At 44.7% G+C, this 27,032-nt stretch overlaps 1 protein-coding gene across 2 annotated transcripts; it reads right to left on the minus strand.

Moving 5' to 3' along the window:
* Nucleotides 1-3,687: 3,687 nt before the first annotated feature.
* VGLL1 (vestigial like family member 1) lies at nucleotides 3,688-27,032 on the minus strand. Of its 2 annotated transcripts, none has more exons than XM_049872949.1 (5): nucleotides 26,953-27,032; nucleotides 22,480-22,702; nucleotides 11,994-12,419; nucleotides 8,812-8,871; nucleotides 3,688-4,386 (listed from the first exon to the last, which is right to left on the minus strand). In XM_049872949.1, the coding sequence occupies exons 2-5, from the start codon at nucleotides 22,679-22,681 to the stop codon at nucleotides 4,379-4,381; spliced, it is 696 nt and encodes a 231-aa protein (XP_049728906.1). In that variant the 5' UTR covers nucleotides 22,682-22,702; nucleotides 26,953-27,032; the 3' UTR covers nucleotides 3,688-4,378. The 2 variants fall into 2 exon arrangements, with proteins under 2 accessions (XP_049728906.1, XP_049728907.1); XM_049872950.1 differs by lacking the exon at nucleotides 26,953-27,032 and adding an exon at nucleotides 26,173-26,192.

Consider the following 27,032-nt stretch of genomic DNA (forward strand, 5'->3'; position numbering starts at 1 on the left):
TGTTCCTCCAATCCTGACGCCCCATTCTTCTTCATATAGACCAGCTTCTCGGATTATTTGTTCAGCATACAGATTGAATAGGTATGGTGAAAGAATACAACCTTGATGCACACCTTTCCTGACTTTAAACCAATCAGTATCCCCATGTTCTGTATGAACAACTGCCTCTTGATCTATGTAAATGTTCCTCATGAGCACAATTAAGTGTTCTGGAATTCCCATTCTTCGCACTGTTATCCATGGTTTGTTATGATCCACACAGTCGAATGCCTTTGCATAGTCAATAAAACACAGGTAAACATCCTTCTGGTATTCTCTGCTTTCAGCCAGGATCCATCTGACATCAGCAATGATATCCCAGGTTCCACGTCCTCTTCTGAAACCGGCCTGAATTTCTGGAAGTTCCCTGTCAATATACTGCTGCAGTCGTTTTTGAATGATCTTCAGCAAAATTTTGCTTGCGTGTGATATTAATGGTATTGTTCTATAATTTCCACATTCAGTTGGATCACCTTTCTTGGGAATAGGCATAAATGTGGATCTCTCCCAGTCAGTTGGCCAGGAAGCTGTCTTCCATACTTCTTGGCATAGACGAATGAGCACCTCCAGCACTGCATCTGTTTGTTGAAACATCTCAATTGATATTCCATCATTTCCTGGAGCCTTGTTTTTCGTCAATGCCTTCAGAGCAGCTTGGACTTCTTCCTTCAGTACCATCGATTCCTGATCATATGCCACCTCTTGAAATGGCTGAACATCGACTAATTCTTTTTGGTATATTGATTCTGTGTATTCCTTCCATCTTCTTTTGATGCTTCCTGCGTCATTTAATATTTTCCCCATGGAATCCTTCACTATTGCAACTCAGGGCTTGAATTTTTCTTCAATTCTTTCAGTTTGAGAAATGCTGAGCGTGTTCTTCCCTTTTGGTTTTCTATCTCCAGCTCTTTGCACATGTCTGCTCGAGAGGCCCTTTGAAATCTTCTGTTCAGTTCTTTTACTTCATCAATTCTTCCTTTTGCTTTAGCTGCTCGACGTTCGAGAGCAAGTTTCAGAGTCTCCTCTGATATCCATCTTGGTCTTTTCTTTCTTTCCTGTCTTTTCAATGACACGTCTAGGTGGGTTCAAAGCACTAACAGCCAAATGTTTATTCGTTTGCACCACCTAACCCATTGCAGGGCTTTGGTTTTTTTTTTTTTTAACCCATTGCTGTTTATTCCAACTCATGATGACCACATGTGTTACAGAGTAGAACTGCTCCACAGGTTCCATAGGGTTTTCAAGGCCATGACCTTTTTTTTTTTAATTTTATTGTGCTTTAGATGAAAGTTTACAGGGCAAATTAGTTTCTCATTCAAAAATTTATACACAAATTGTTTGGTGACATTGGTTGCAATCTCGTAACGTGTCAGTACTCTCCCCCTTTCGCTTTCTCCCCCGGGTTCCCTGTGTCCATTGGTCCAGTTTTCCTGTCTCCTCTTGCTTTCTTGTCTTTGCTTTCGGGCAGATGTTGCCCATTTGGTCTCGTGTACTTGATTGAACTAAGAAGCCCCTTCCTCGCGTGTGTTATTGTTTGTTTTATAGGCTTGTCTAATCTGTGACTGAAGGGTGAACCTCAGGAGTGAGTTCAGTTCTAAGTTAGAAAGGTGTCTGGGGGCCATACTTGGGGTTTCTCCAGTCTCTGTCAGACCAGCAAGTCTGGTCTTTTTTTGTGAATTTGAGTTTTGTTCTACATTTTTCTCCCAAGCTCTGTCCAGGATCCTCTATTGTGATCCTTGACAGAGTAGTCAGTAATGGTTGCCAGGCACCATCTACTTCTTTGGGGCTCAGGCTGGTGCAGGCTGTGGTTCATGTGGTCCTTTAGTCCTTTGGACTAATATTTTCCTTGGGTCTTTGGTTTTCTTCGTTCTCCTTTGCTCAGGATGGGATGGGACCAATAGACGTATCTTAGATGGCTGCTCGCAAGCTTTTAAGACCCCAGATGCTACTCACCAAAGTAGGGTGTAGAACATTTTCTTTATGAACCATTGTCTTAGTTATCTAGTGCTGCAATAACAGAAATACTACAAGTGGATGGGTTTTACAAACAGATGTATTCTCTCACAGTCTAGTAGGCTAGAAGTTCGTATTCAGAGAGCCAGCTCCAGGGAGAGGTTTTCTCTCTGTCGGTTCTGGATGAAAGTCCTTGTCATCAGTGTCTCCCTGCTCTAGGAACGTCTCAGCACAGGGACGCTGGGTCCAAAGGACACTTGTGCTTCTAGCTCTTTTTTCTTGATGGTAGGAGGTTCCCCCGTCTTTCCACTCACCTTTCTTTTCCATATCTCAAAAGAGATTGACTCAAGGTACAACCCAATCCTGTAGATTGAGTCCTGCCTCACCAACATACCTGCCTCCAATCCTGCCTCATTAACGTCATAGCGGTAGGATATACAACACTTAGGAAAACCACATCAGATGACAGAATGGTGGACAATCACACAACACTGGGAATCATGGCCTAGACAATTTGACACACATTTTTGGGGGACTCAATTTGATCCACAACAACTATGCTATGCCAGTTGACCTAGGTGTCTCCTGAAACCATGGTTTCCAGCCCTTAGCCCCAGTAACTCAGTCTCTCAAGGTGTTTGGATGTGTCTATGAAGCTTCTATGATTTTGCCTTGGTCAAGTTGTGCTTACTTCCCCTGTATTTTGTACTGTCTTACCCTTCACCAAAGTTAACTCTTATCTACTATCTAGTTACTGATTCACCCCCTCCGACCCCATTCCTCCCTTGTAACCATTAAAGATTGTTTTTTTCTGTGTGTAAACCTTTTCCTGGATTTTTATAACAGTGGTCTTATACAGTATTTGTCCTTCTGGGACTGACTTATTTAACTCAGCATAATGTCCTCCAGACTCAGCCATGTTGTGAGATGTTTCATGGATTCATCCAAGGCTGTGACATTTATGGAAGCAAACTGCCAGGCCTTGCTTCCATGGCACCACTGGGTGGGTTAGAACCTCTAACCTTTAGGTTGGTAGTCAAGCACAAACCATTTGCACCACCTAGGGACCTATCTCTATATATAATAATTTTATTTTTATGTATTATATATATTTTTTTTAAATTGCAAGAGTAAAAATGCCAGTCTGTCAAAGGAATGCTTTTTAAGTTAGCTTTCTGGAAGTAAGGTAGGAAAGGAAAAGCAACATGGACGTAGAAACACAGAAATCTAAATATGATATTTTTTTAGGAGGTGATCTGGGCAGGGATTTACCTATCTATGTATGTGAGGGGCGCAGGGGTCTTTTGTTAGCAAGAGGTCTTTTCTTCTCTCTTTATTAAAGTGAGAAGATTGATTATTGCTTTCAGCTTTATTCCAGAAAAGTCTTTCAGGCAGAGGAATTTGCGGGGCAATACTATCAGATCACCCAAGTTACATAAGATGTCAGCCCTTGGGATCATTTCTTTATTTCCCTAGATAGCATATTAGGAGTTCAGTTCTGATGCTACATGTTATCTTCTAACACAGAAAAATCCTTCTAGAGTGAGCAAAGATGAATATATACTTTTGTAATTATGCATCACAAGCCCTAGAGCAAGGACATGAGAACTCAGCCTCTGTCCTGTGTTTTCCCAGCCGTCACCTAAAAAGAACATGGCTTTCTTTCTTTTTTTTTTTTTTAATGTTTATTGTGTTTTTCGTTAAGGTCTACACAGCATTTGAGGTTATCATTCAACAATTTCTACACAAAATATTCAGTGACATTTGTTACATTCTTCACAATGAGTGAACATTCTCATTTCCATTCTGGTTGTTCTGTTTCCATCAATCTAGTAACCCTGCCCACTTGCATTCTTATCTTTGTTTAATTATTGACCATTTGGTCTCATATAGGTGATTTTTTAAAGGAACACAGTACTCACAATTGATATTCTTTATTTTGTGAGCCAATCTATTATTTAGCTAAAATGCAACCTCAAAGGATAATTTCGGTTTTAGGTTTCAAGAGCACATTGGGGCGATAGTCTTGGGGAGTCCTCTAGTTTCAACTGGTCTAGTAAGTCTGGAGTTTTCAAGAATTTGAGCCCTGTTCTACATTTTTCTCCCATTCTATCAGGGTCTGTCTATTGTGGCTCTGATTAGAATGATCAGTGGTGGTAGCTGGGCACCATTTAGTTCTTCTGGTCTCAGGTAGATCTGTAGACAGAACACGGCTTTTTGAAGGTAAATAACTTTAAGAGAAGCTATAATGGCTAAGTTTTTTTTTTCCTTCGTCTTGATAAATCTATGAAACATATGTAACGCACTGGAAAAACTGTTGTTGAGACAGAAGGATTACTGGATTACCGCCAAGGTCACCAATTCCCTCTTGCAAGAGCTGGGGTCTTTATTTACCTAAGAAGAGAGGAAAGAACAGCTAAGAGCCAAACCAAAACACCAAACCCATTGCCATCGAGTTGATTCCAACTCATGGCGACCCGTGTGTAGTGAAATAGAGCTGCTCCATAGATTTTTCTTGGCTGTGATCTTTATGGAAGCAGCTCACCAGGCCTTTCTTCCACAGTGCCACTGGGTGGGTTTGAACTGTCAACCTTCAGGTTAGTAGTCAAGTGCAAACCATTTGTGCCACTCAGGGACTCACCTAAGGGCCACCCTGATATGAACCTTTGATAAGTATTATTGAGGAGAGAAAAGAGCACTGCGTTCAAAGGCCTGGGTATGAGTGCTGGCTCTGCTACTGGCTATGGGATCTTGTGGAGGTCCCCACCTCCTCTGAGCCTCCATAGCCACAATGTTAGATGAAGATAAATAATGCCAATCCTAGGGTTGCTGGGAAATTTGATATGATGGATGAGAAAGATCTTAGAACCCAGAATAATGCTATTTGGAAAAGTATAGTTTTATTGCTCATCGCACAGGAGCAAGTGGGGTGTGGGTGGGGGACACTGTCAGCAGGGGTTCCTGGGGTTCATGGGCCAACCACCAAGATCACACATGAGACAAGGCTTTCTACCAGTATGGGGAGATGAATGAGTTTGGAGAAATTATCATTTTATCTGGAACAATCTGCAAGGAGGTCCTGCTTCCATGTCTTGGACCCAGCCTTGCCTTTCTCCTCCAACTCGACTGACTAAAGGTGCTGCTAGTATCCACGTGGGTGGCCCCAAGCGTTCTGAGCTGGAAAGAAAAGGAATATTCCCTAGACGTCATTATCAGAGCAAGAGCTATAGGAGAAGTTCCGTGGTTTATAGAAGCCAGGTGGGCCCCTCTGGGAGGCTGCGATGTGCTGCCGAGGGCTAGCTGAACACCTGTAGGGTGTCAGATGCCATGGGCCTCATCCACAGAGTGAGGGCAGACGGGAGCTCATGTCACTGCATCCAGAGATGCTGTCCATACAGAGTGAGTTCTGCTCTGGCCGCAGGCTCTGCCTGGGACAAGGCAGTTTGCCCCATTTGCCATAAGTTCTCAGAAGTCAAAGATTTCTCAGCAGTTCCATTTAGAATTTTTTTTGTTTGTTTTTTGGAATTAAGGAGCTACATTTTTCAAGTGAAAATATTTCACTTATCAGGACCAGCCTGGATTTTTCAGCTTCCTTCCAGACTTTGAAGATGTCAGGGAACCCCCAGTCCCAACCCATTATCAATGAGCCTTTCCCATGCCATTTTCCTTTTGCTTTTAGAAGAGGCAGGAATGAAGTTGGCTTAAGTTCAGGTTGGAAAGTTTGGAAAGCTTCAGGCTGTTTCTAATCTCTCTATTATACAGTTTGCAAAGTGAGACAACCCCACAGGACATGACATGGTCAGTCTTGGTTTGAAGGACCAAGGCTAGGGATGAGGGGACTGTGATTTCTAAGAAGGAGGATGGTGGATGCAGGGGAAGGTGGGATGAGCAAGGAGGTGGGCTTCTCTGTTCCCATCCCTAACAGATCTCTTCATCATTTTATATGCTTGGAATTCACTTAGCAAGTTTGAAAACCCTGCTGTAGGGCCTAGGTGTCAAGAAAGAAAAGTGTACGACTTTGGGTAAAGCATGAACTTGCTTTTGACCTAATGTTCATTAGTGGCAGAAGCAGAAAGGGATGGTGATGTCTCTAGACCCTGTGGATTCACAGTGGAAAATCAGGAGCAGGTTTAGAAAAAAGAATTTTCTTCTTCAAATGAAAGTTCAATAAAAGAACAGACCTTGACTTTTCTCTGGAGCCTGGCTCCCTGAAAAACAGGAAAGCATGATGATTAAGAAGCTGGCTCTGGGGTCAGATGAGCCCCTGAATCCTGGTCTTACCACTCCCGAGCTGTATGACCTTGGGCAAGTTACCTAGCTCCTCTGAGCCCCTTCTTCCTCATCTGCTAAATGGGGATGATAATGCCGCCTATCTCCCAGGCTTCTGGCGAGGGTTAAGTGAGTTAAACACATGTCAAGCCCTTAGAACAGTACCTGGCATCTGTGTGCTCAGTAAATGTTAGCAATTATTTTGTTGGAGTCCCTGGATGGTACAAATGGTTAACACATTCAGCTGCTAAACAAAAGGCTGGAGGTTTGAGTCCACCCAGAGGCACCTTGGAAGAAAGGCCTGGCGATCTACTTCTGAAAAAACTAGCCATTGAAAACCCTGTGGAGCACGGTTCTACTCTCACACACATGGGGCTGCCAGGAGTCAGAGTCAACCCAATAGCAACTATTTGTTTTTACTGGTTATTATTTTGTTTAAGAAGCAATGTCTCCGTATGCAGTAGAGTTGAATTATTCTTGTGTCGAGAAACACTTTAGTTTAGTTGGTAAGACCCAGGAATTTGGAATCAGAGAAAATGGACCCTGGCACTTATTTATTTTATGATTTTGAACACATTTACTTAACCTCTCTATACCTCAACTTTCCCATCTGTGAAATTAGGATGAAAATAGCACTTCCGTTGTAGGTAGTTAAAAACAAAAACCAAACAAAAACCAAACCTGTTGCCATCGAGTTGATTCCAACTCCTAAGGACCCTATAGGACAGAGTAGAACTGCCCCATAGGGTTTCCAAGGCTGTCATCTTTTCAGAAGCAGATTGCCACATCTTTCTCCTGTGGATCAGCTGGTGGGCCTGAACCTCCAACCTTTCAGTCAGCAGCCAGCACTTAACCATTGGGCCCATTTGGGCCTGGGCTTTGTTATGGTAATGAGGCAGTAGTAGTGCAGGATGTGTTCTAAGTCAATCTCTTTTGAGCTATAAAAACAGCAGATCGAGCAAGTGAAGAAGCAAAGCAGAGATTGCGGAAGATAGATGTCACGCCACATCAAGATCACCACGGAACCTAGAAACCAGCTGAAAAGAGACAAGGACTTTTTCCAGAGACAAAGAGCCTTCCCCTAGAGATGGCACCCTGAATTCGGACTTGTAGGCTCCCAAACTGTGGGAAAATTAATTTCTGTTCATTAAAGCCACCCACTCGTGCTAATTCTATTATAGCAGCACTAGATAACTAACCTGAAACCAAACCCACTGCTGTGAAGTTGATTCTGACTCATAGTGACTCTGTAGGACAGGGTAGAACTGCCTCCATAGGGTTTCCAAGGCTATGAATCTTTATGGAAGCAGACTGTCACGTCTTTCTCCTGCAGAGCAGCTGGCGGGTTCGAGCCCCTGACTTTTTGGTTAGCATCCAAGCACTTTAACCACTGCACCAGCAGGGCCCCTAGATAACTAAGACAATCACTACTTAGTGAATAGAGATTGCGTAAGGCACCTGGAACATACACATACCACAAAGTTACTTAGGGGACTGAGCAGGCTGATGGATGCCATCTCTGGCTCATAGTCAATGCCCAATAACTGTTATCTTTGGCCTACTAACGATATGACGTGGGAACTTATCAGCAATTACAAGGCTTGCAATTTTTTTTAAAAAAGCTATAAACTATTAACAATTACTTGAGAGACATTGTAATCCTGACTTTCATAAACTAAAGGCTTACACGTTTGGATGGCTTCCTGTGTGCCAGGCTTCATTCTAAGCATTCACATATATTATTTCATTTAATCCTCACAGAAACCCTGTGAAGTGAATGCTATTTTTATGCTCATTTTACAAATGAGGAAACTAAGCTATAGAGAGGTTAAGAAACTTGACCAAATTCCTGGACTAGTCAGTAATGAAGCCCTGGTGGCGCAGTGGTTAAGAGCTCAGGCTGCTAATCAAAAGGTCAGCTGTTTGAATCCATGAGCTGTTTTTGGAAACTGTATGGGGCAATTCTACTCTGTACTATAGGGTTGCTATGAGTCGGAATCAACGCGACATCAACGGGTTTTCAGTAAGTAACGTAGTTAGGATTTGAACCCAGGCCATGAGGCTCCTCATGTCATCCCACTCAGATTGTGTTTATTCGAAAGTTCCTACTGACACCACTTTCAAACTGAGTGTGGAGCCCAGAGTTTTGGCCTGGGGCCACAGTCGGTATCTTCCCTGGCTGCAGTGTCCTGGGGTAGCCCCACGGACTAAGCAGAACACTGAATATCTGGGACAGATCAAGCTAATCCCCATGAATTTGTGAACTTTCTGAGTCACCTTGGTTACCTCGGTCGGTCAGGCTTTGGTAAAAGAACTCAGCTGAGTTGCTTCTAGAGCAAAGCAAGAATATGTGTAAGAAATTTTACAAGATGCGAAGTGCATGGCCTCTTTGAGACTAAGAAGAAACAAATTCTGAAGACAGCAATACTAAAGAAATAAAAAGGTGTCAAGCTGAAATGCCCTTTCAGCTGCTGGTCATTGGTTTTTTACACTCAACTTTCTTCTCAGGTTACAGAGAATCACTGTCAAAGGTAGAAACCAGATACCTACTTTCATTTGCAAGGCTGGCGCTGGATGCTCCACGATTTGGGGAGAAATGGATTTTTTTATCTAGAAAAGAAGAAGAAAACATGGTTGGAAATGAAATCCCTGGGGCTGGGTTAGAAAGTGCATAATAGCATCCCTCCCCATCCCCCCACACCAGGATAACCAAACCCATTGCCTTGGAGTCAGCCTCTGACTCATGGCAACCCCATGTGTTACAGAGTATAAGTGTACTCCATAGGATTTTGTTGCTGTGATCTCTACAGAAGCAGATCACCAGACCTTTCTTCCGTGGCACTGCTGGGTGGGTTCGAACCACCAACTTTTAGGTTCGTCATTGAGCGAAAACTGTGCCACCCAGAGACCTCAGCAGTACCATGTAAACCAAACCTATTGCCCTTGAGTGGATTCTGACTCATAGAGATGCTTTAAGACAGAGTAAAACTGCCCCCGTAGGGTTTCCAAGGCTGCAAATCTTTAAAGAAGCAGACTGCCACATCTTTTTCCTACGGAGCAGCTGGTGAGTTTAAACTGCCAACCTTTCAGTTAGCAACCACGTGCTTAACCATTGGGCCACCAGGGCCCAAATTGCCTGCCCCTCAGTTTCCAGAGACCTGGTGTATTTTCTCTATCAGAGTCTACAAAGACAGAGATGCTTTTGTTTTTCAGGCCCCTGGGCCATGATCCCTTCTTAGAGGCCGTGTTCCTGATTACGGGTTGCTGACCTCCTCAACAGATTCTGGGCAGCCAGTCACCAGTTAGTACGAGAGATGTCAGCATGAGTAGGAGAGAGGGAAGAGTTCATAGCAGTTGAGACTTGGGTGATAAACATTGGTTTGCGAACGTGTCTAGGGTTTTTGGGAATAGGATAATCCCTGCATTATCGTTTCACCATTAGGTGCCTGGCAATAGTAGATGCTCACTAAATATTTGCTGAAATGAAGTTGAGCTGTATAGAATGGATATGTTAGGGAGGCAATGATTTGAGCCGTCTGTGTTCTAACCAACCGTCGAAACAGGATTCTACTGTGTGTCCGCACAGGACACACACAAACTCAGTTGGGTCAGTTTCCCCTCTGAATCTGGTAGGAGCAGAGTTTTGAAAAATAGTTGGTGGGAATTCTCACAGGTTTCCCAGGCATGCCATTTTTTATTTACTCTTTAAGTACATCCCTAATCAAACCTTGAAAATGATGGAGTGGTATGTTAATGGGAAATTTGTTTTCGATGTTCGGATGGAGCAGAATGCCTGGCTTAGCTAGGGTGTGCTGAACAGGCCCTTTGTGTACTCTATGCTTAGTGCAGAGGAAAGGCAGCTTCCAGGAATCGATTTCAGGCCTTGGAGACCACCCATAAAACCCACTGCCGTCGAGTCAATTTCAACGTATCAACCCTGTAGGACAGAGTAAAACTGCCACATAGGGTTTCCAAGGCTATAATCTTTATGGAAGCAGACTGCCACATTTTTCTCCCAAGGAGCTGCTGATGGGTTCAAACCGCTGACCTTTCAGTTAGCAGCCGAGCACTTAACCAGCACTTAACCTGCGCCACCAGGGCTCCTATGGGAGACTAGAAGCACAGATACGTATGGACTGGGAAGCTGCAAAAGAAAATTAATCCAGAGTACAGAGTGCCAGAGGAAGCTGACTTGGCCCTGTGAAACTATAAAATATATATTATCACCAACATTTCATATGAAAGGCAAATCTTGCAGCAGAGTGGGTTGTTTCTTTGGTGAAATTATAAATCAGGCTGATTCTACCCTCGTCCTTTTACTAAGAGAGTCTTGTTTCCTGATGGACATTTCTGCATCTAGTAGGCACTAATTAAAGGTCCCTGGGCAGTGCAAGGAAACCCTGGTGGTGTAGCGGTAAGAGCTATGTCTGCTAACCAAAAGGTTGGCAGTTCAAATCCACCAGGCCCTCCTTGGAAACTCTATGGGGCAGTTCTACTCTGTCCTATAGGGTAGCTATGAGTCAGAATTGACTCAACGGCAATGGGTTTGGTTTTGGTTTTGGGCAGCGCAAGGACCCCTGGCAGTCCAGTGGTTAAGAGCTCAGGCTGCTAACCAAAAGGTCGGCAGTTTGAATCCACCATTCACTTCTTGGAAACCCTACTGAGCAGTTCTACTCTGTCCTATAGGGTCGCTATGAGCTGAAATCGACTTGATGGCAATGGGTTTACAGGTGGTGCAAACGGTTTGTGCTAGACTATTAGCCAAAAGGTTGGCGGTTCATACTCAACCAGCAGTACCACAGAAGAAAGGCCTGGAGATTTGCTTCCATTAGTATTATAGCCAAGGAAACCCTATTGAGCAGTTCTACTTTGTCACACATCGGTTGCCACGAGTCAGAATCAGCTCGTTGGCGATGGGTTTTTTCCGGCACTAATGAAATATTTGTCACGTGAGTGAGTGAAGGAAGGAGTGAGTAAGCCTCAAGGGCATTTTAGGTTCAGAGGGAGAGGTAGTGGTCAGGGAGCAGGAACCCCAGGGAAACAGAGAAGGGGAGCCCAGAGCGCAGGACCCAGCTGCTCACAGTCAGGCAGCTCTGGGGCTGCCTGTCCAGTCACTTTGAATTTTAATGTGTGGAGCAGATGGTTGGTATAGACTGCCTTGTTTTTGCCCAGGATCCTGGCATCAGCACAAGTTGCCAACCTGTTTGGAGGCTTGAGTGTGAATCTGTAGGTGTGTCACAGAATTCTGCTTTGCAAACGGATTATTTGGTGGCTCATCATTTCTCTAGGGTAAGGCTAAGTCAAACAGACTGGGGTGAATACTCTGAGCCAAGTCCGTCTGGCTGCCTATCTTTGTAACCCATTAGCCATTAAACTGCGAATGCCAATGAAGTCTAAAAAAAAAAAAACCAAAAACCAAACTCGTTGCCATCGAATCGATTCTGACTCATAGTGACCCTATAGGACAGAGTAGAACTGCCCCATATGGTTTCCAAGCAGCACCTGATGGATTTGAACTTCTGACCTTTTGCTTAGCAGCCTTAACCACTATGGCACCAGGGTTTCCCCCAGTGAAGCCTAGTAAAGCTGTACGGAAAGTTTAAGCAGAGCATTCCGTCCCTCAGCAGTCTGGAGTGGCAGGAATTCGTCTTGGTCCCGTGTCTCATGCCAACTAATTCTCTACCGCAACCAATCAGGGGCGACCCTCCCAGTATCTGTAGGTGAGTCCTTACAGTGGGTGGAGTCAGGAGGCAGGTCAAGGAGCACTCCTGCTCTTCCAGCTGTCTGGGCCGAGTTGCTATCCTCACTGGTGGTAGGTTCCTGAGGACAGGACAGGCATCTTTCTTGCTGGAGGAGACTTACAAGGGGCTCACATTTCCCATCAGGCTTAGGCTCTGGAACCAGGGAGCCACCAGGGAAGGCATGAGAGTAGCCAGGCTCTGGGGAGCTGGGGCTGGCTAGGGAGGAGAAATGCCACAGCTCTCCAGGCTGCGCAGAAGGGCTCCCGGTCAGGGGCAGTGGGTACGGATCCACGGCCATGGAACTGGAACCAGATGCATTCAAGCCACAGCTGGCTGCACCATTTGCAGGAGAGCCTTCTGGCTGTGGTTTTCTCCACTGAGAAGATAAATGCCATTGATTTGGAGACATGTCAGTATCTGGGAAGAAAAGATTTAGAGGACAGTTAGACAGCCGTAGCAGGTGTTTATTTATTTATTGTTTGCAAACTGGAAGTAGCTTAATTTTTTCTGGTTAATACATACTACTTTTTATTGCATCATTTTGTGTGTGTGTGAAAACATACACAACAAAGCATACACCAACTCAGTAGCTTCTACCTGTGTAATTCAGTGACATTGATTGCGTTCTTCAAGTTGTGAACCATTTCATACTATTTTTTTTAATGTGAAGAAAATGTAGAAAAGTTGAAAAAAAAATCACCTTAATTATAATATCCAGAGACAACCACGTGGATGCACTTCTTTCTAGGATATTTTTCTCTTCATGTACGCATTATTTTGACAACACATATTGTTGTCTAAGCTGCTTTTTCATCATTAAAATATTGTGAATATACTTCCATGGCAACGATGAGAGCCAAACATCAGCTTTTTAAACAGCCACACAGTAAATATTCCATTATAAGGTAGTAGAATGACTAATGGAATCCCTTGAGTGGTGCAAATGGTTAATGCGTTCAGCTGCTAATTGAAAGGTTGGAGATTTGAGTCCACCCAGAGACACCTCGGAAGAAAGGCCTGGCAATCTTCTTCCAAACAACCAACCATTGAAAGCCCTCTGGAGCACAGTTCTAGTCTCACACACATGAGGTCGCCATGAGTCAGAATCAGCTCCACAGGAACTTTTTTTTGGTAACGTTACTAACAAATGTCATATTTGCAGACAGTTCAGTCATTTCTGTTTTTTCAATTGTATTAAACAACGTTGCAGTGATCATCATTGTATACACATTTTGCACCCTTGTCCATTTAGTTTCAACAATTAAGGTAAATTTTCTAGAAGTAGAATTGTTTGATCAAAGGTGTTTTGTGTTTGGTTGTTGCTGTTTTGCTTTATTTTATAGCTGGTGTTTTGAATACACCAAATAGGAAATCACAGAACTAGTGTTTAGTGCTTGCCTATGTTGGTCATTCACACAACTCTAGGTGTTGAAACCTCATTTTCAGGAGGAATTTAGGGCACAGGGATGTTAAGAGACTGAACCAAGGTATTAGTCAAGTAGGGATCTGAGCCATAAGTGATGGGTGGGAAGTAGTTGCCTGGACCTCATCTTGTAAAAGCAAAATGCTCAGGGTCAAGGGGTGATACAGCTTATTGTTGCAAAGTTCATGTGGGCTGGCTGATGGGGATGGGGTCTCCTTTGGTGGAACAGCCACTACTCTGTGCCTGTAATAGTGGCTGAGTCTGAGGTCTCAAAAAGTCTACAATAGCTCATGACATGGATGGATGTTTTCCCCATTCTCAACACCCACTCAGAAAGGAGAGGAGGAGGGAGTGAGCTCTGCCAGATGGTGCTTAAAGCCTGGAGCCTCTCATATATTCAAGCTAATGAAAGTGGAGGGGGTAGGCGTGGGCGAGGCAAGCAAAGGAAAATTTGAGGGCTGGAGAGGCTGCCTGGTGCACTGGCCCCCTTACCCCTCCACGTGCACTTCCCCCAGCTCTCCTGAATGTTCAACTTGACTGGATTCTGAACAAGAGAAAAAATGTCTGAGCAGCCTACCCAGTGGTACTGAAGCACCCCTACCCACCACTTTAGCTTTGCCTGTGATACAGATAATAAACGCAAAATGAGCTCTATCCCCGTGCCAGAGACATCCTGGCCAACGTATTATATCCTTCACAATGGGCCACGGGCAATGGTTGGCCTCTTCTAATGAAAACATGGGCAAGGAAACATTAAATTTGCTCCTGAGGGTGAATGCTGCTTTTAAAAATTGCTATCTGCAGGCAGTAGCAATTAGGGCACTGTGTGGCACAAATAGAGAGATCAAGCTGATTTGGTCTAATCCCTGTCTGCACTTCATATTGAGTGAGGGTACTGCATGTCCTAAGCATAAAACAACAACAACCCGTAGCTTCTGCCAGCCGGGCGGTTTCCATCTGAAGTGGCCTTACAGATCTCATAAATATGGCCTAGGCACTGACTGCCTGAAATGTGGAAGGCAGGGCCCCAGCGTGTTTTGAATATTTCTCTTAACTGCTTCCTTCCCGGGATTCTCTGACTGAAGCGTTAAGGGGAGCAGGTGGCGTGCCACACTCCAAGGTCCAGTTTGCTTACCGACTACACCAGAGCACAGTGTGAACGGAAAGATACTGGGAGGAACTGGATGTCCCAATCCCAAGTTCATAGCAACCCAATGGTGGGCCTTGGGGAGCCCGGAAATCCACCTGTCCTGACCAGGCTTGGGTGCTGGTGTCCCATGGAGGGGAGACCCTGAATTTTGGTGGGACTGCACTTTCACGGGCTTCTTGGGCCAACTACTCCAGCGGCCATGCCCATCCACCCTGTGGCCAGCTGGTAGTTTCCTAGGGCATAGCCTGGACTGGCTCAAGGCTACTGCTGCTACTAGAAGTGGTCCCAGTGACTCTTACTACCCACGTGCCCTCTCTTGGTTACCTCTGGCGGTGGGGGAAGGAGCCCCAGGGGAGGGTGGTAAGCAGACGCAGGCCTGCTGCACTCCACTCCTAGAGGCCGCATGCTACCTTCTCAAACTCCCAAACCACATTAGCGAATAGAGAGAGGGCGAGAGGACGAGGAGCCCTGTGATTTGGGAACACTTGAGACAGGCTGAAGTATTCCCTCAATAGGAATACAAAAGACTTCCACCCCATATACTCCAATCGTCAGCATCTGGACCCTCCTCTTAGTCCCACTCATGCCTCCATAATTCGCAGGGCCTCTGTCCTAAGATTGGGGTCTGCCTAGGGTGTGCTAGTCCCCATTTCCCATTCTGCCCCACGGGGTGAAACTGGCAAGCCACTCTGCTGTCACCCAGGCAAATGCAGAGAAACCACCCACACCCACCTACATACATTTCTAGGTGCCCCAGAACCCTCCAGAAAGCACCTTCAGGCTCTGAGGAGCTTGACTCTACCCCACAGACCACCCCTCTTACACTCCATCCTTGCATGGTGGCCCTGCCTCCCTACTCCAGACTAGGGAGTCATGGATTGAATTGTGTGCCCCCAAAATATCTGTCAACTTGGCTGGGCCACGATTCCTAGTATTGTGTGATTTTCCACCATTTTGTCATCTAATGTGATTTTCCTATGTGTTGTAAATCCTATCTGTATGATGTTAATGAGGTTGGATTAGTGGCAGTTTTTTTTTAATAAGGCAGGACTCAATCTACAAGATTAGGTTGTGTTTTAAGCCAATCTCTTTCGAGATATAAAAGAGAGAAGTGAGCAGAGAGACATGGAGATATCCTACCACCAAGGAAGCAGTGCCAGGAGCAGATCGAGTCCTTTGGACCCAGGATCCCTGCACTGAGAAGCTCCACAACCGAGAAAGATTGATGACAAGGACCTTCCCTAGGAGCCAACAGAGAGAGAAAGCCTTCCCCTAGAGCTGACATCCTGAATTCAGACTTCTAGCCTCGTAGACTGTGAGAGAATAAATTTCTCTTTGTTAAAGCCATCCACTTGTGGTATTTCTGTTATGGAAGCACTAGATGACTAAGACATAAGGTAATGATTTTAGCATGGTGTCTGGCACCCAGTGGGGGCTCAATATATGTTTGTGCTAATCCCCCTTCCTTACTGAAAAGGAAGACACGAAGTTGTCAGTGTTCACAAGTGCCATAAACAACTAGCATGACTATATTCCATGTAGATACTTACCCTAAAACCCTTAGCATTTCTTCCCCACCCCCATTTGAGTATGGCATATGGGAGGTGGGGAGAGAAGAAGGTGGGATCCTTTGAGATCAGCTATAAAAAGCCTCTGGGTACTCAGGTATGTACCCTCTTGCCTTCTCCCAGCAGCCCTCGAGCAATGTGGTCTGGCCCAGGCTGGGCTCAGGGCCTGAGTTGGGGGTGGGATGCACACCAGACTGTGGCCCCCAGAACTGGTAGTTACTGAAGGTTCTTGAGTTACCAACTCTGAAATCCCCAATGTCCTTTGAAAAGGGAAATAACCAAAGGTACCTTTAATTTCTGTTTTCTCTACTGAAGTGTGACCAGTATAAATTTACATAAGTAAATAAAAAATAACTTTGATTTGGAAAAGGAAGCCAGGGACTTTGGTTGCATTTCCTAGGCACATGGGCCTGTGTGCTTGGGTTTTGCATAGGTGGTTTTACAGAGTGCCCTTAGAAGGCGGGCAAACCGGGGGTGGGAGCCCATGAATGGGGAGCCTGTTCTCCTGGGCATGGCTTGGCTGTGGCCTGGAGGCTAGGTGCTGGTCTGCAGGAGTTGAGAGGATGCTGACGGTCAGAAATGAAAGGACACTTTCTGGATTTCCACTATTTTTGAAGCTGCACGTATGTCACATAACACCCTCAGTGAGCACCGCTATGGGGCTAGTCTCCTTTCACAGGCCCTCCCCCAGGACAGCAGAGTCTCTGAGAAACTCGATTCCTAACTGATAAGAGAGGCCTTGAGGGAAACAGTCTTTCATTTGCGCAATCAGCGGACAAACATTTATCTATCCCACCCAGCACTCTGTGAAGGCCACGTCAGCTTCCTAGTCAAAGGATTTGTGAGATTCCCACAGGGAAAATGTAACTTTCAAGAAGGTACAGGGAGAAGAGGGCCACCTCTCTGTTTGGCCTGGGAAACGTGGCATGAATGGGTGTCCCTAATGCCATCTACGTCCAAGTTCCCTTAGTGGGGAGGGGCTTCCCTGAAAGACTCAGGGGGAAGTCAGAGGGCAAAGGAAACAATACAACTGCCACACAGCAGAATGCCCCGGAAAACTGGAGGCCTACAGGAGAGGCCTGCTGCTCTGTAATCCTAATGTTTCTAATTTAAGTCCTTATTTCCACCCTAATCCTTCAAACCACTACCTGTCTGTCTGTTTGTCGTACTGTAGTGGCTTGCATGTTGCTTTGATGCTGGATACCATGCTACCAGTATTTCAAATACCAGCAGGGTTACCCAGGGAGTTTCCAGGCTAAGGCAGACGAGGAAGAAAGGCCTGGAGATCTACTTCTGAAAATTAGCCAATGAAAACCTTATGGGTCACAACAGAACACTGTTCAATGTAGTGCTGGAAAATGAGCCCCCTAGGTTGGAAGCCACTCAAAATACACAGTGACCACAACAATGGGCTCAAGAATACCAACAACTGTGAAGATGGCACAGGACTGGGCAACATTTCATTCTGTTATACATGGGGTCACCATGAGTCAACTTGATGCTGTCAACTCAATAGCAACTAACAACAACAGATCATCGAAAAATACATGTATCACCGTCACGAAAATCACTAACACCTACATAGTAATTACTTAGTGTGTGCCAGGCACTGGACTGAGCACTCATGTTCATTATCTCATTGGCTCTTCACAAGCCACCCTCTTATAGTTAAATAAAACTCCATTTTTGAATGAGGAAACTGAGGCACAGAGGGGTGAAGTGATGTGCCCTGAGACCACACTGGTTAGTAAGTGGTGTACACACCACATTGCACTCCTTCTCTAGGGAGACCCCATAGGTGGCAGACATCAATACTCTGTGATGCAAATTATGATTCTATTCATTCATTCATCCAACTTATACTAATGGAGTGCCTTGCATGTGCCAGGCACTGTGCTAGGTACTTGCATAGCAGCACTTAATAGACTGAGTATCTACTCTCATGGAATTCAGAGTCAAGAGGGAGAAAGGAGACAAGGAAGGAACACATAAACATATGTCTGATGGTGACAAAGGGTAAGAAGAAAAAATAAAATAGGGTAAGAATACAGAGACCACAGCTTGGGGGGCTTCTATTTTTTAAATAGGTTGTTCAAAGAAGGCTTATCTGAAGAGGTGACATTTAGATGGAGATGTGAATAAGAGTCAGCTATGCAGGTATCTGGGGAAAAAGCATTCTAGGGAGAGTGGACCAAGTGCAAAGAGCCTGAGACAGGATTTTACGTGGTATGTTTTACTAATGGCAAGGAGGCTGAAGTGGAGTGAGTGCGGTGGGAAGTAGTAGAATATGAGATCAGAGAGATAACAGGTACCCAGATGAGGTAGGACCCCATGAAAGACTTTGGATTTGATTCCAAGTAGATGGGAAATGTTATGGATTGAATTGCCCACCCCACCCCCAAATGTGTATCAACTTGGGTAGGCCATGATTCCCATTATTGTGTGGTTGGCCACCATTGTGTGATCTGATGTAATTATGCTATGTGTTGTAAGTCCTAACCTCTATGATGTTAATGAGGCAGGATTAGAGGCAGTTATGTTAATGAGGCAGGACACAACCTACAGGATTAGGTTGTATCTTGAATCAGTGTCTTCTGAGATATAAAAGAGAGAATCAAGCAGAGAGGAGAGGTACCTTCCACCAATAAAGAAGCACTACTAGTGGAGCGTGTCCTTTGGGCCTGGGGTCCCTGTACTGAGAAGCTCCTAGACCAGGGGAAGATTGATGACAAGGGCCTTCCCCCAGAGCTGACAGAGAGAGAGCCTTCCCCTACAGCTGGCACCCTGAATTCAGACGTCTAGCCTCCTAGCCTGTGAGAGAATAAGTTTCTGTTTGTAAAGCCATCCACTTGTGGTATTTCTGTTACAGCAGGACTGGATAACTAAGACAGGAAGCTATTAGAAGGTTTTAAACAGATGAGCAACATGATCTGACTTTCATTTTAATGGTATCATTCTGACCACTGTGTTGAGAATAGACTGAAGAGGAGCTAGGACAGTTAGACCAATTAGGAGGCTACTGCAATAATCCAAGGGAGAGATCATGGCTTCTCAGAGCAGGGTGATAGGATCAGAGGTGGGGAGAAATGGTCAGATCTTGAGTATATTTTGAAGGTAGAACCTACAGAATTTCCCAAAGGATTAAACATGGGGTGTGAGATAAACAGAGGATGTAAACATGACTCTAAGCAATTGGAAGGATACAGTTTCCACTTACTGAGATGGGGGAGACTGCAGGAGGGGCAGGTTGGGGAGAAGATTAAGAGTTCAGCTTGGGACCTCTTTCGTTTGAGATTCCTATTAGACCTATGAAGTGAAGGTATCAAGTAGATATTCGGATATATAGATCTGGAATCCAGTCTGGAATACATTTGGAATAGATCAGCATATAGATGGTATTTAACATCAAGGGATTGGAAGAGATCACCTAAGGACTGAATTTAGGCACAGAAAAGAAATAATCTGAGACCTGAGTCCTAGAGCCCTTGAATGTTTAGAAGTTGGAGAGAGAAGGAGAATCCAGCAAAGGAGACTGAAAAGGAGTAGTGACCGAGGAGGTAGGAGAAAAACCAAGAGAGTGTGATGTAATGAAATCCAAGTGAAGCGTTTCCAAGAGGACGGTGCAATCAAACGTGGCTGATAGGTCAAATTAGATGAAGACAGAAGGACCATGGGATTTGGAAAGTGGAGGCGAGGCCACTGTTAACCTTGATAACAGTGGTTTTAAGGAGTGATGAGGATGAAAGTCTGAGTGAAGTGGACTCAAGAGAGCATGGGGGGAGGGAAAGAGATAAATCTGTTGCCGTCAAGTTGATTCCAACTCGTAGTGACCCTATAGGACAGATTAGAACTGCCCTGTAGGGTTTCCAAGGCTGTAAATCTTTACAGAAGCAGACTGCCATATCTTTCTTCAAGGAGTAGCCGGTGAGTTTGAAATGCTGACCTTTCTGGTAGCAGCTGAGCGCTTAACCACTGTACCACCAGGGCTCCTTGGAAGAAGAGATAGTGCATCTAAATACCACTTTTGAGTTTTGCTGCAAAATAAAGCAGACGAATTAGGCAATAGTTCAAGAGTTGGTTTTAGCTCCAATTTTACCAGGTGTTATGGATTGAATTGTGTCCCTACAAAAAGATATGCTAAAGTCCTAACTCCCATACCTGTGTATGTGACCTATTTGGAAATAGGTTCTCTCTTTGAAGATGTTATCATCTAGGTTATCTAGGTCATACTACAGTAGGCTATGTTGTAGTCCAATATGACTGGTGTCCTTATAAAAAAAAAGATATACTGAGACAGAGAGAAAGGAAGGATGCCATGTGATGCTGTAGTTGCAAGCCAAGAAATGCCTGGAGCCACCAGAAGCTAGAAGGAAGACATGGAACGGTTTATCTCTCAGAGCCTCAGAAGAAATCAACACAGCCAGTGCCCTGATTTGGAGTTCTAGCCTCCAGAATTGTGAGTCAATAAATTTCCATTCTTTAAAGCCACCTAATTTGTTGTATTTTCTTACAGCAGTCCTAGGAAACTAATATACCAAGCGAGTAGGATAGAAGAAGTGAGGGACCATGGACTGATGGTGCTTACAAGGGAGCAACTGTCATAAATCCAAGCCAATATTTTCAGCAATAAGAAACCAAAGAGTCAAATAGCCAAAGTCAGCACACTTGCCCCTGAATGAAGTGTCCGGGAATTTTTATCCTTCCAAGGAGCCAGTTAGATCTTCTGGATCCCGTGTAGCTCATTTCTCAGCTCTTAGCACATGCCAAACCCCTAAATGACTCAAGATCATAGCCATTCCTTCTCGTGCTCTGGTAATTTAACACACCCTTGGACATCACCTCCCCAGCCTCCACCCACCTTTCATACCCACTGTAACATCATTTCCTTTTGTATCTGCTGCTACCACACACCCTTCCACATGTTCACTTAACCTCAAAAATTCTCTGAGAAAATCGCATCACCTGACTGGAAAAGACATTTCTAGGAGAGACGTAAATTCTGCAAAGGTAAGTGCGTCAGACACACACCAACTCTGAGTCCTGACACAAAGAGCAAAACCAGGGTGGTGTTATCTGGAAAGAGGTCCCACGTGTCCACTTTGCACAAAGCACCTCACTTGGAGGCATGTACATCCTTCAATGAGAGCAAAGTGTTCAACACGTTTGTTTGAGAACAGCAGTAAACAGCCGGTAAAATCAACTAGACTCTGGTCTATCTATTTGTACATTTCATAAAAGTAAAGAGGAGCCACATGAGGCCCAGGAGACACAGTGCCTAGGGCCCAGAAATACTTTCATGGGTCCATGAAAATGTTCTAACTGCTTTCACAATCAGAAGGAAAAAATGAACATAATGATCAAAAAAACCAGTGGCCATGGAGTCAACTCCAGCTCATGGGGACCCCATAAATTCCGTAGAGTGGAATTGTATTCCACAGGGCTTTCAGTGGCTGATTTCTAGGAAGCGGATCACCAGGTCTTTCTTCTGAGGTGCCTCTGGGTGGACTTGAACCACCAACCTTTTGGTTAGCAGCTGAGCACATTAACCATTTATACCACCCAGGGACTTCATATGAATATAATGATAATAAAAAAAAATTGAATATACACAAATGAATCCAACCTAGAGTACATTCATCTTTATACGTACACAGTCATAAAATAGAATTTTTTATATTTTTTATAGAGGAAAGGGCCCACAAAGGCAAAAGTATCTAGGGCCCATGAAAGTCCCACTGCCAGCTTCATTTTTATGGCTTCCTCCAAATCTGGATAATTTGACGTACACATTTTAACATAGCTCCCACATGGTAACTGCTTTGAATGTAAAAATGTTTATTTTTTAAAAATGACCAAATAGTGAGTGCAGTGGACATCCTGACCCTGCTGGGGTGGGGTGAGAGCCGCAGCAGGATCCTTTATTTACCTCCCTCTGGCCCTGGCCTTGCTCCACTATCAGTTGAGAGGAGGCCAGGAGCACCTACGTGGGACCTACTTTGTCTTATTATAAATTCTTTGGTGTTCCTGCCCTATCAGGCCACTAGTATTAAAATAATAGTGATAAAGACGGTAATAGTAAACAGGTGTCAGGCTCTTATTGTGTGCTGAGCAGTGAACCCAGCACTTTACACAATTGAGGAAATAATGCAATCAGTGAACTAATTTGATTAAACAGTATCCATTATCACGTTAAACTTATAAGAAGGAAGTGTGGCTTCGTGCTGGATGGTTTGACTTTCCTGTAGCAAATATATACAGTTCTAAGTGTAATAATGAGTTGGTCTGAGTTCTAGCCCAGGCAGGGAATTCCCGCCTCCTCCCTCCCAACATGCTTACCATTCCTCCCGGTCGCTTCTCGGCTCTGGCCTGAGGGGCTCAATCTCTGGGGACTTTTGATATTGCTCAGAGCCCTAGAAAAGTGCTCATCCACGACGCTGCTTATGTCCCCTTGGAAATAGGTGAAAAGGACACACCGGGAATTCCACTCGGTCTTAATAGGCTTCTGTTTACTCTTGGAAGTCTTCTTTGTTTCTTCCATCGTGGGTGACGCAAATGATAGCTGTGGACCAAATACAAAATATCACTGGCATCATTTTTCCAAGAGGCTTAGCTATAGCTAGGATAAGCAGCATCCTTAGAGGCAAGCGGTTTGTGCCTACAAAGTACAGGTCCTCACTGGGGCCCATGGAGCCACTGAGCTCTTGAGTAGTTCCAGGAAGCTCAACAACAATGCTGTGCTGGTCTGAAGATAAGCCAAGGAGCCTCATCTAACCAGTGTTCAGGAAACAAGAAGACAAAGCTTTACAAAGTGCTGAAAGGGGTCTTCTCTTATGAATGACTGGCAACATGACTAGAAGAGTATCATGAAATGGAGGGATAAAAGGATCATTACGACCAAATAGCCTTCTGGGAAAGTACCTTCCTCCAAAGTGAACGAGTCCAGATGGGCCCAGAACTACATGTAGATCCCCCCAGACAAAGACATGGGTGCCCCTCGAGAATTTGACTAAGCAATCCAGTGGTTACTTGACAATTTCATTTCTCACAAGAAGCATTGATTTCCATCTTGACAACTTCCATGCGAGAGAATAAAGCACATCAAATTCTCGAACTCGCCCTGACACCCTAATCTATGTACGACGGTGTCCTGCACCCACCCACCCCTACCCCCCATCTTAGAAACCAGCAATTACAAACGACACTACTTCTAAGGCCTCCAGGCAGATATATTCTGGAGCAAATACAGACCTCCAAAAAATTTTTTTAAAGTTAATATATTGTGGCAGCATTGGTGGAAAGCCACTGGAAGATAGTAAGCTCTATTCACCATTGTATCGTCGGTGCTTGGAATAGAGAGGATATTCAATAGCTATTTGCTGAATTGCCTTAAACTTGGCCTCCATCAATGGCATCATGGTATCGTACCTTGCGAGCTCCTCGAGGGCAGAGGTTGTCCATTTGCACCCAGACCAGGACCTGGCACACAGTTGGCACTCGAGTCGTGCTGTGACCTTTCTTTACTAGGGAAGTAGCTTGTCTGCAAGTCCCTTTACCTTTGGCCACCAATCTGACCTCCCAGGTGCTCTGGCAAGAATAATCTATTTGTTCTTGTGAATATAACGAAAATGACTAGAATATAATGAAAAGGCCTAGAGTTGAATAGGCTGTCTCTCTCTCTAGTCTATGAGATTCTTGGAACCATTTCTTATTCACTTCTTTATCCTTAGAACCTAGCACAAATGAGGCATTCAGTAAATGGTGGCTGAGTGACTGAATGCCTCTTGGTGGAGAGAAAGCCCAATGCATGGAAAACATACCAGAATAAGAGTCAGAAGACCTGTTTTTTTTTGTTTTTCCCACAGCTCCAAAAAAAGCCAGTTGTGTAACTTTGGGGAAATTACATAGCCTCTCTGGGCTTCTGCTGCCTCTTGGGTAGAAGGAAGGGGTTCGAGTGCATGAATCCTACAGCCTAGTCTTTTATGATTCTACCAGAAGCGTCAACAGGTTATGATGGGGAAGTTAGGAAGTAATTTGGCATTAAGCAGGGACCCTTTTAAAAAAGTTCTTTTCAGAATCATTTTAGCCAAAAAAAAAAAAAAAATTTTTTTTCCATAGCTGGATTGCATTATTTAGAGAAGGCTTTGATTGAGAACCACCATTCTCTTCCCCACTGGCTGATAGTCATGCTAAGCATAACCAGACACTACCTAAAAATGAATCTCTTGTATCCTTATTTCAAAAAGACATATGAACAACCACTTTAAAAAACTGTCAGTTTCTTATAAGTTAAACATATGCTTAGCATATGACCCAGCAATCCTACTTCTAGGCACATATAACCAAGAGGAATGAAACATATGTCCACGCAAACACTTGTACATGAATGCTCATATAACAGTTTTATTCATAGTTGTGAAACTGGGAACTACCCAAATGTCATCTCCAGGAGAATAAATAAACTGGATGTGACCTACTCATACAATGGAAAACCACTTGGCAATGAAAAGGACCAAACCACCAATCCATATAGCAACATAGATGAATCTCAAAACCATGTTGAGCGAAAGCAGCACGTGTTGAGCACAAAAAACCACATATCGTATGAATCCATTTATACGCAACAGGCACCAATATCTATGGTGAGAGAAGTCAGAACAGCAGTTGCCTGTGGGTAGGGGTTGACTGGCATGAGAGAACTCTCGGGGTGTTGGAAAAGCCCTCCAGCTTGATGAGGGTGATGGATCTACATGGATGTATACATTCATCAAAACTCATTAAATCGTACACTTAAACTGTGCATTGCATTGTAGGTAAATTGTTTCTCAATTAAAAAGCACATACTCAGACACTCGAAGTTATGGAAATAAAGCAAATAATGTGTTTTTAAAAAAAAACAGTTGTCATTGAATCAACTCCAACTTATGGCAACCCCGTGTGTGTCAGAGTAGAACTGTGCTCCATAGAGTTTTCCGTGGCTGATTTTTCAGAAGTAGATCACCAGGTCTTTTTTCCGAGGTGCCTCAGTGGACTCGAACCTCCAGCATTTTGATTAGCTGTTGAGTGTGTTAACCATTTGAACCACCCAGGGACAAAGGTGTAATGAATGATAAAGTAATAATAAATGTGAAGGCTGCTCTTTTTTTTTTTTTTAGAGCTAGAGTTTACAAAACATCTACTATGTGCCAGAAGCTATACATATATTTTCTCCAATCTTTATAGTCCTCAAAGTAAGTGTTATTATCCCCACTTTATAGATGAGGTAATTGGGGCTTAGAGAAGGTAAATAATAATAATAATAAACTACCCAGGCCCCACAACCAGAAAGTGGCAGAGCTGGGATTTAAACCCAGATCTCCCTGACTCCAAAGCCTGTCCTCTTCCCACTATCCCTTATGGTCTACTTGGACACTAGTCCCAGTTTCGCCACCATCTGTGGCAATAATAGTCCCTCCCTCTCTCTGGGCCTCAGTCTCCCCATCTGTCAAATGTGGGGGTCTGGCCTCTAACCCCTACGGGGCTTGGTGCTGGGACCCTAAACCAGCCATCTTGTTTTCCTCAGGGAATGCAGGCAGGACATCAGTGCATCCCCTTGGGGCTTCTCCTGGGAGCCTCTCTCTGCTGCCTCCAGCGTTGCTTAACACCTTGGTAGCACTCACGTCTTACTCTCAGAATTGTCAGTGGCCACTATTCTCAGCTGGCTCTGGCTTGATACGGCTTGTAATCGAATCGATCTTTACTGTCTTTTTCTGAAGCTATAAGGGAAGGGGCTGGCTGAAACCTTGGGCCATTAGAGCCTGAAGCAACTCTTAGGCTCCTTGGGTAGATACCACAGAGACCACAGGTCATCTGGCTGGAGGCAGGACAGGTCTGAGAGAGACCTAGTCTGAGGCAATGCTTCAGTCGCATCACCTTACAAGGTTCAGATGGTTTGTAACTAGGGGTCCAGAAGAAACCGCAAGTGCTGTCTCTGACCCTCCCTTCCCCCTTCCAAACACACAGATACACACTCAAAGGAAAGCCGTGCATTACCTCTCTGGGACCAGCTACAAGCAATTCCCTGGTTGCACTCGGATCCCAGCAGAGGGGGTCTACCTTGGAGGGATGTTGAAATTCTGAAGACTGCCATATGGTTCAGCCCTGCACAGAGCTGCAGCTCACCGCACCTCTGCAGAGACGTTAGCAGCTCCGTCCCCCTGTGAGCCTTGTGTGGGGGCTAGCGTTCTTCAGGAAGGAATTGATGGGGTGAGCCTGGCTTAGGAAAAAGGGATGCTGTGAAGCCAGGGCAAGGGGATGTGAAGGAGGCTGGAGAAAGGATGGGGCACACCTGGAGAGGTTTCTGTGAGAAGATGTCTCTGTCCCAGTGCCTGGCTCATAGCAAAAACCTCTTACAGGCAATATCCCAGGGCCACATTTTGCCCGCTGTGCAGTCAGAATGGCATCATTTACACACTACAGGCAGTCTGCCCCTTCCCCGATGCACAAAATATAAAGACACCAAGTGCTCTGAGTGCGATGTCGAAATACTTTCAACCTTCCACAAACATCTTTTAACACGGAATCTGAAATCAGCAATTTGGCCTCAACTCCACCACAGTTTGCCTGCATGGACCACACTTCTGCAAAATGGTACCTAGGGACTAGGGTCACAAGTTAGAAGGGTTGTCACAGTGGTCATTTGGAACAAAAGCCCCACAGGGACCAGATAGAGTGGTGTGTCTCATTGCACAAAGTATGTGATGCCCTCCCATTCCTTCCCAGATGAATTGCCTGCCATCCCCCTCCCCTCAAAAAAGCCCCAGCTTCTCTTACCTTAATTTCTGACCATCACCTGAGGCAGAGTAAGATTCTGGGACAAGGTGCGCTCAGCTGGCCAGAACCGCCTGACCCAC

The sequence above is a fragment of the Elephas maximus genome, chromosome X, assembly GCF_024166365.1.
Source record: "Elephas maximus indicus isolate mEleMax1 chromosome X, mEleMax1 primary haplotype, whole genome shotgun sequence".
Taxonomy (NCBI): Eukaryota; Metazoa; Chordata; class Mammalia; order Proboscidea; family Elephantidae; genus Elephas; species Elephas maximus.

Excerpts from the sequence above, each read along its gene's own strand:
- VGLL1 (XM_049872949.1), bottom strand. The coding sequence starts at position 22,681 with ATGGAAGAAACAAAGAAGACTTCCAAGAGTAAACAGAAGCCTATTAAG. Across the intron at positions 12,420-22,479 it reads AGAAGCGACCGGGAGGAATG|ATACTGACATGTCTCCAAAT; the intron begins GTAAGCATGTTG and ends TTTTCTTCCCAG. Across the intron at positions 8,872-11,993 it reads GCCTCCTGACTCCACCCACT|ATAAAAAAATCCATTTCTCC; the intron begins GTAAGGACTCAC and ends CTTCTTTTCTAG.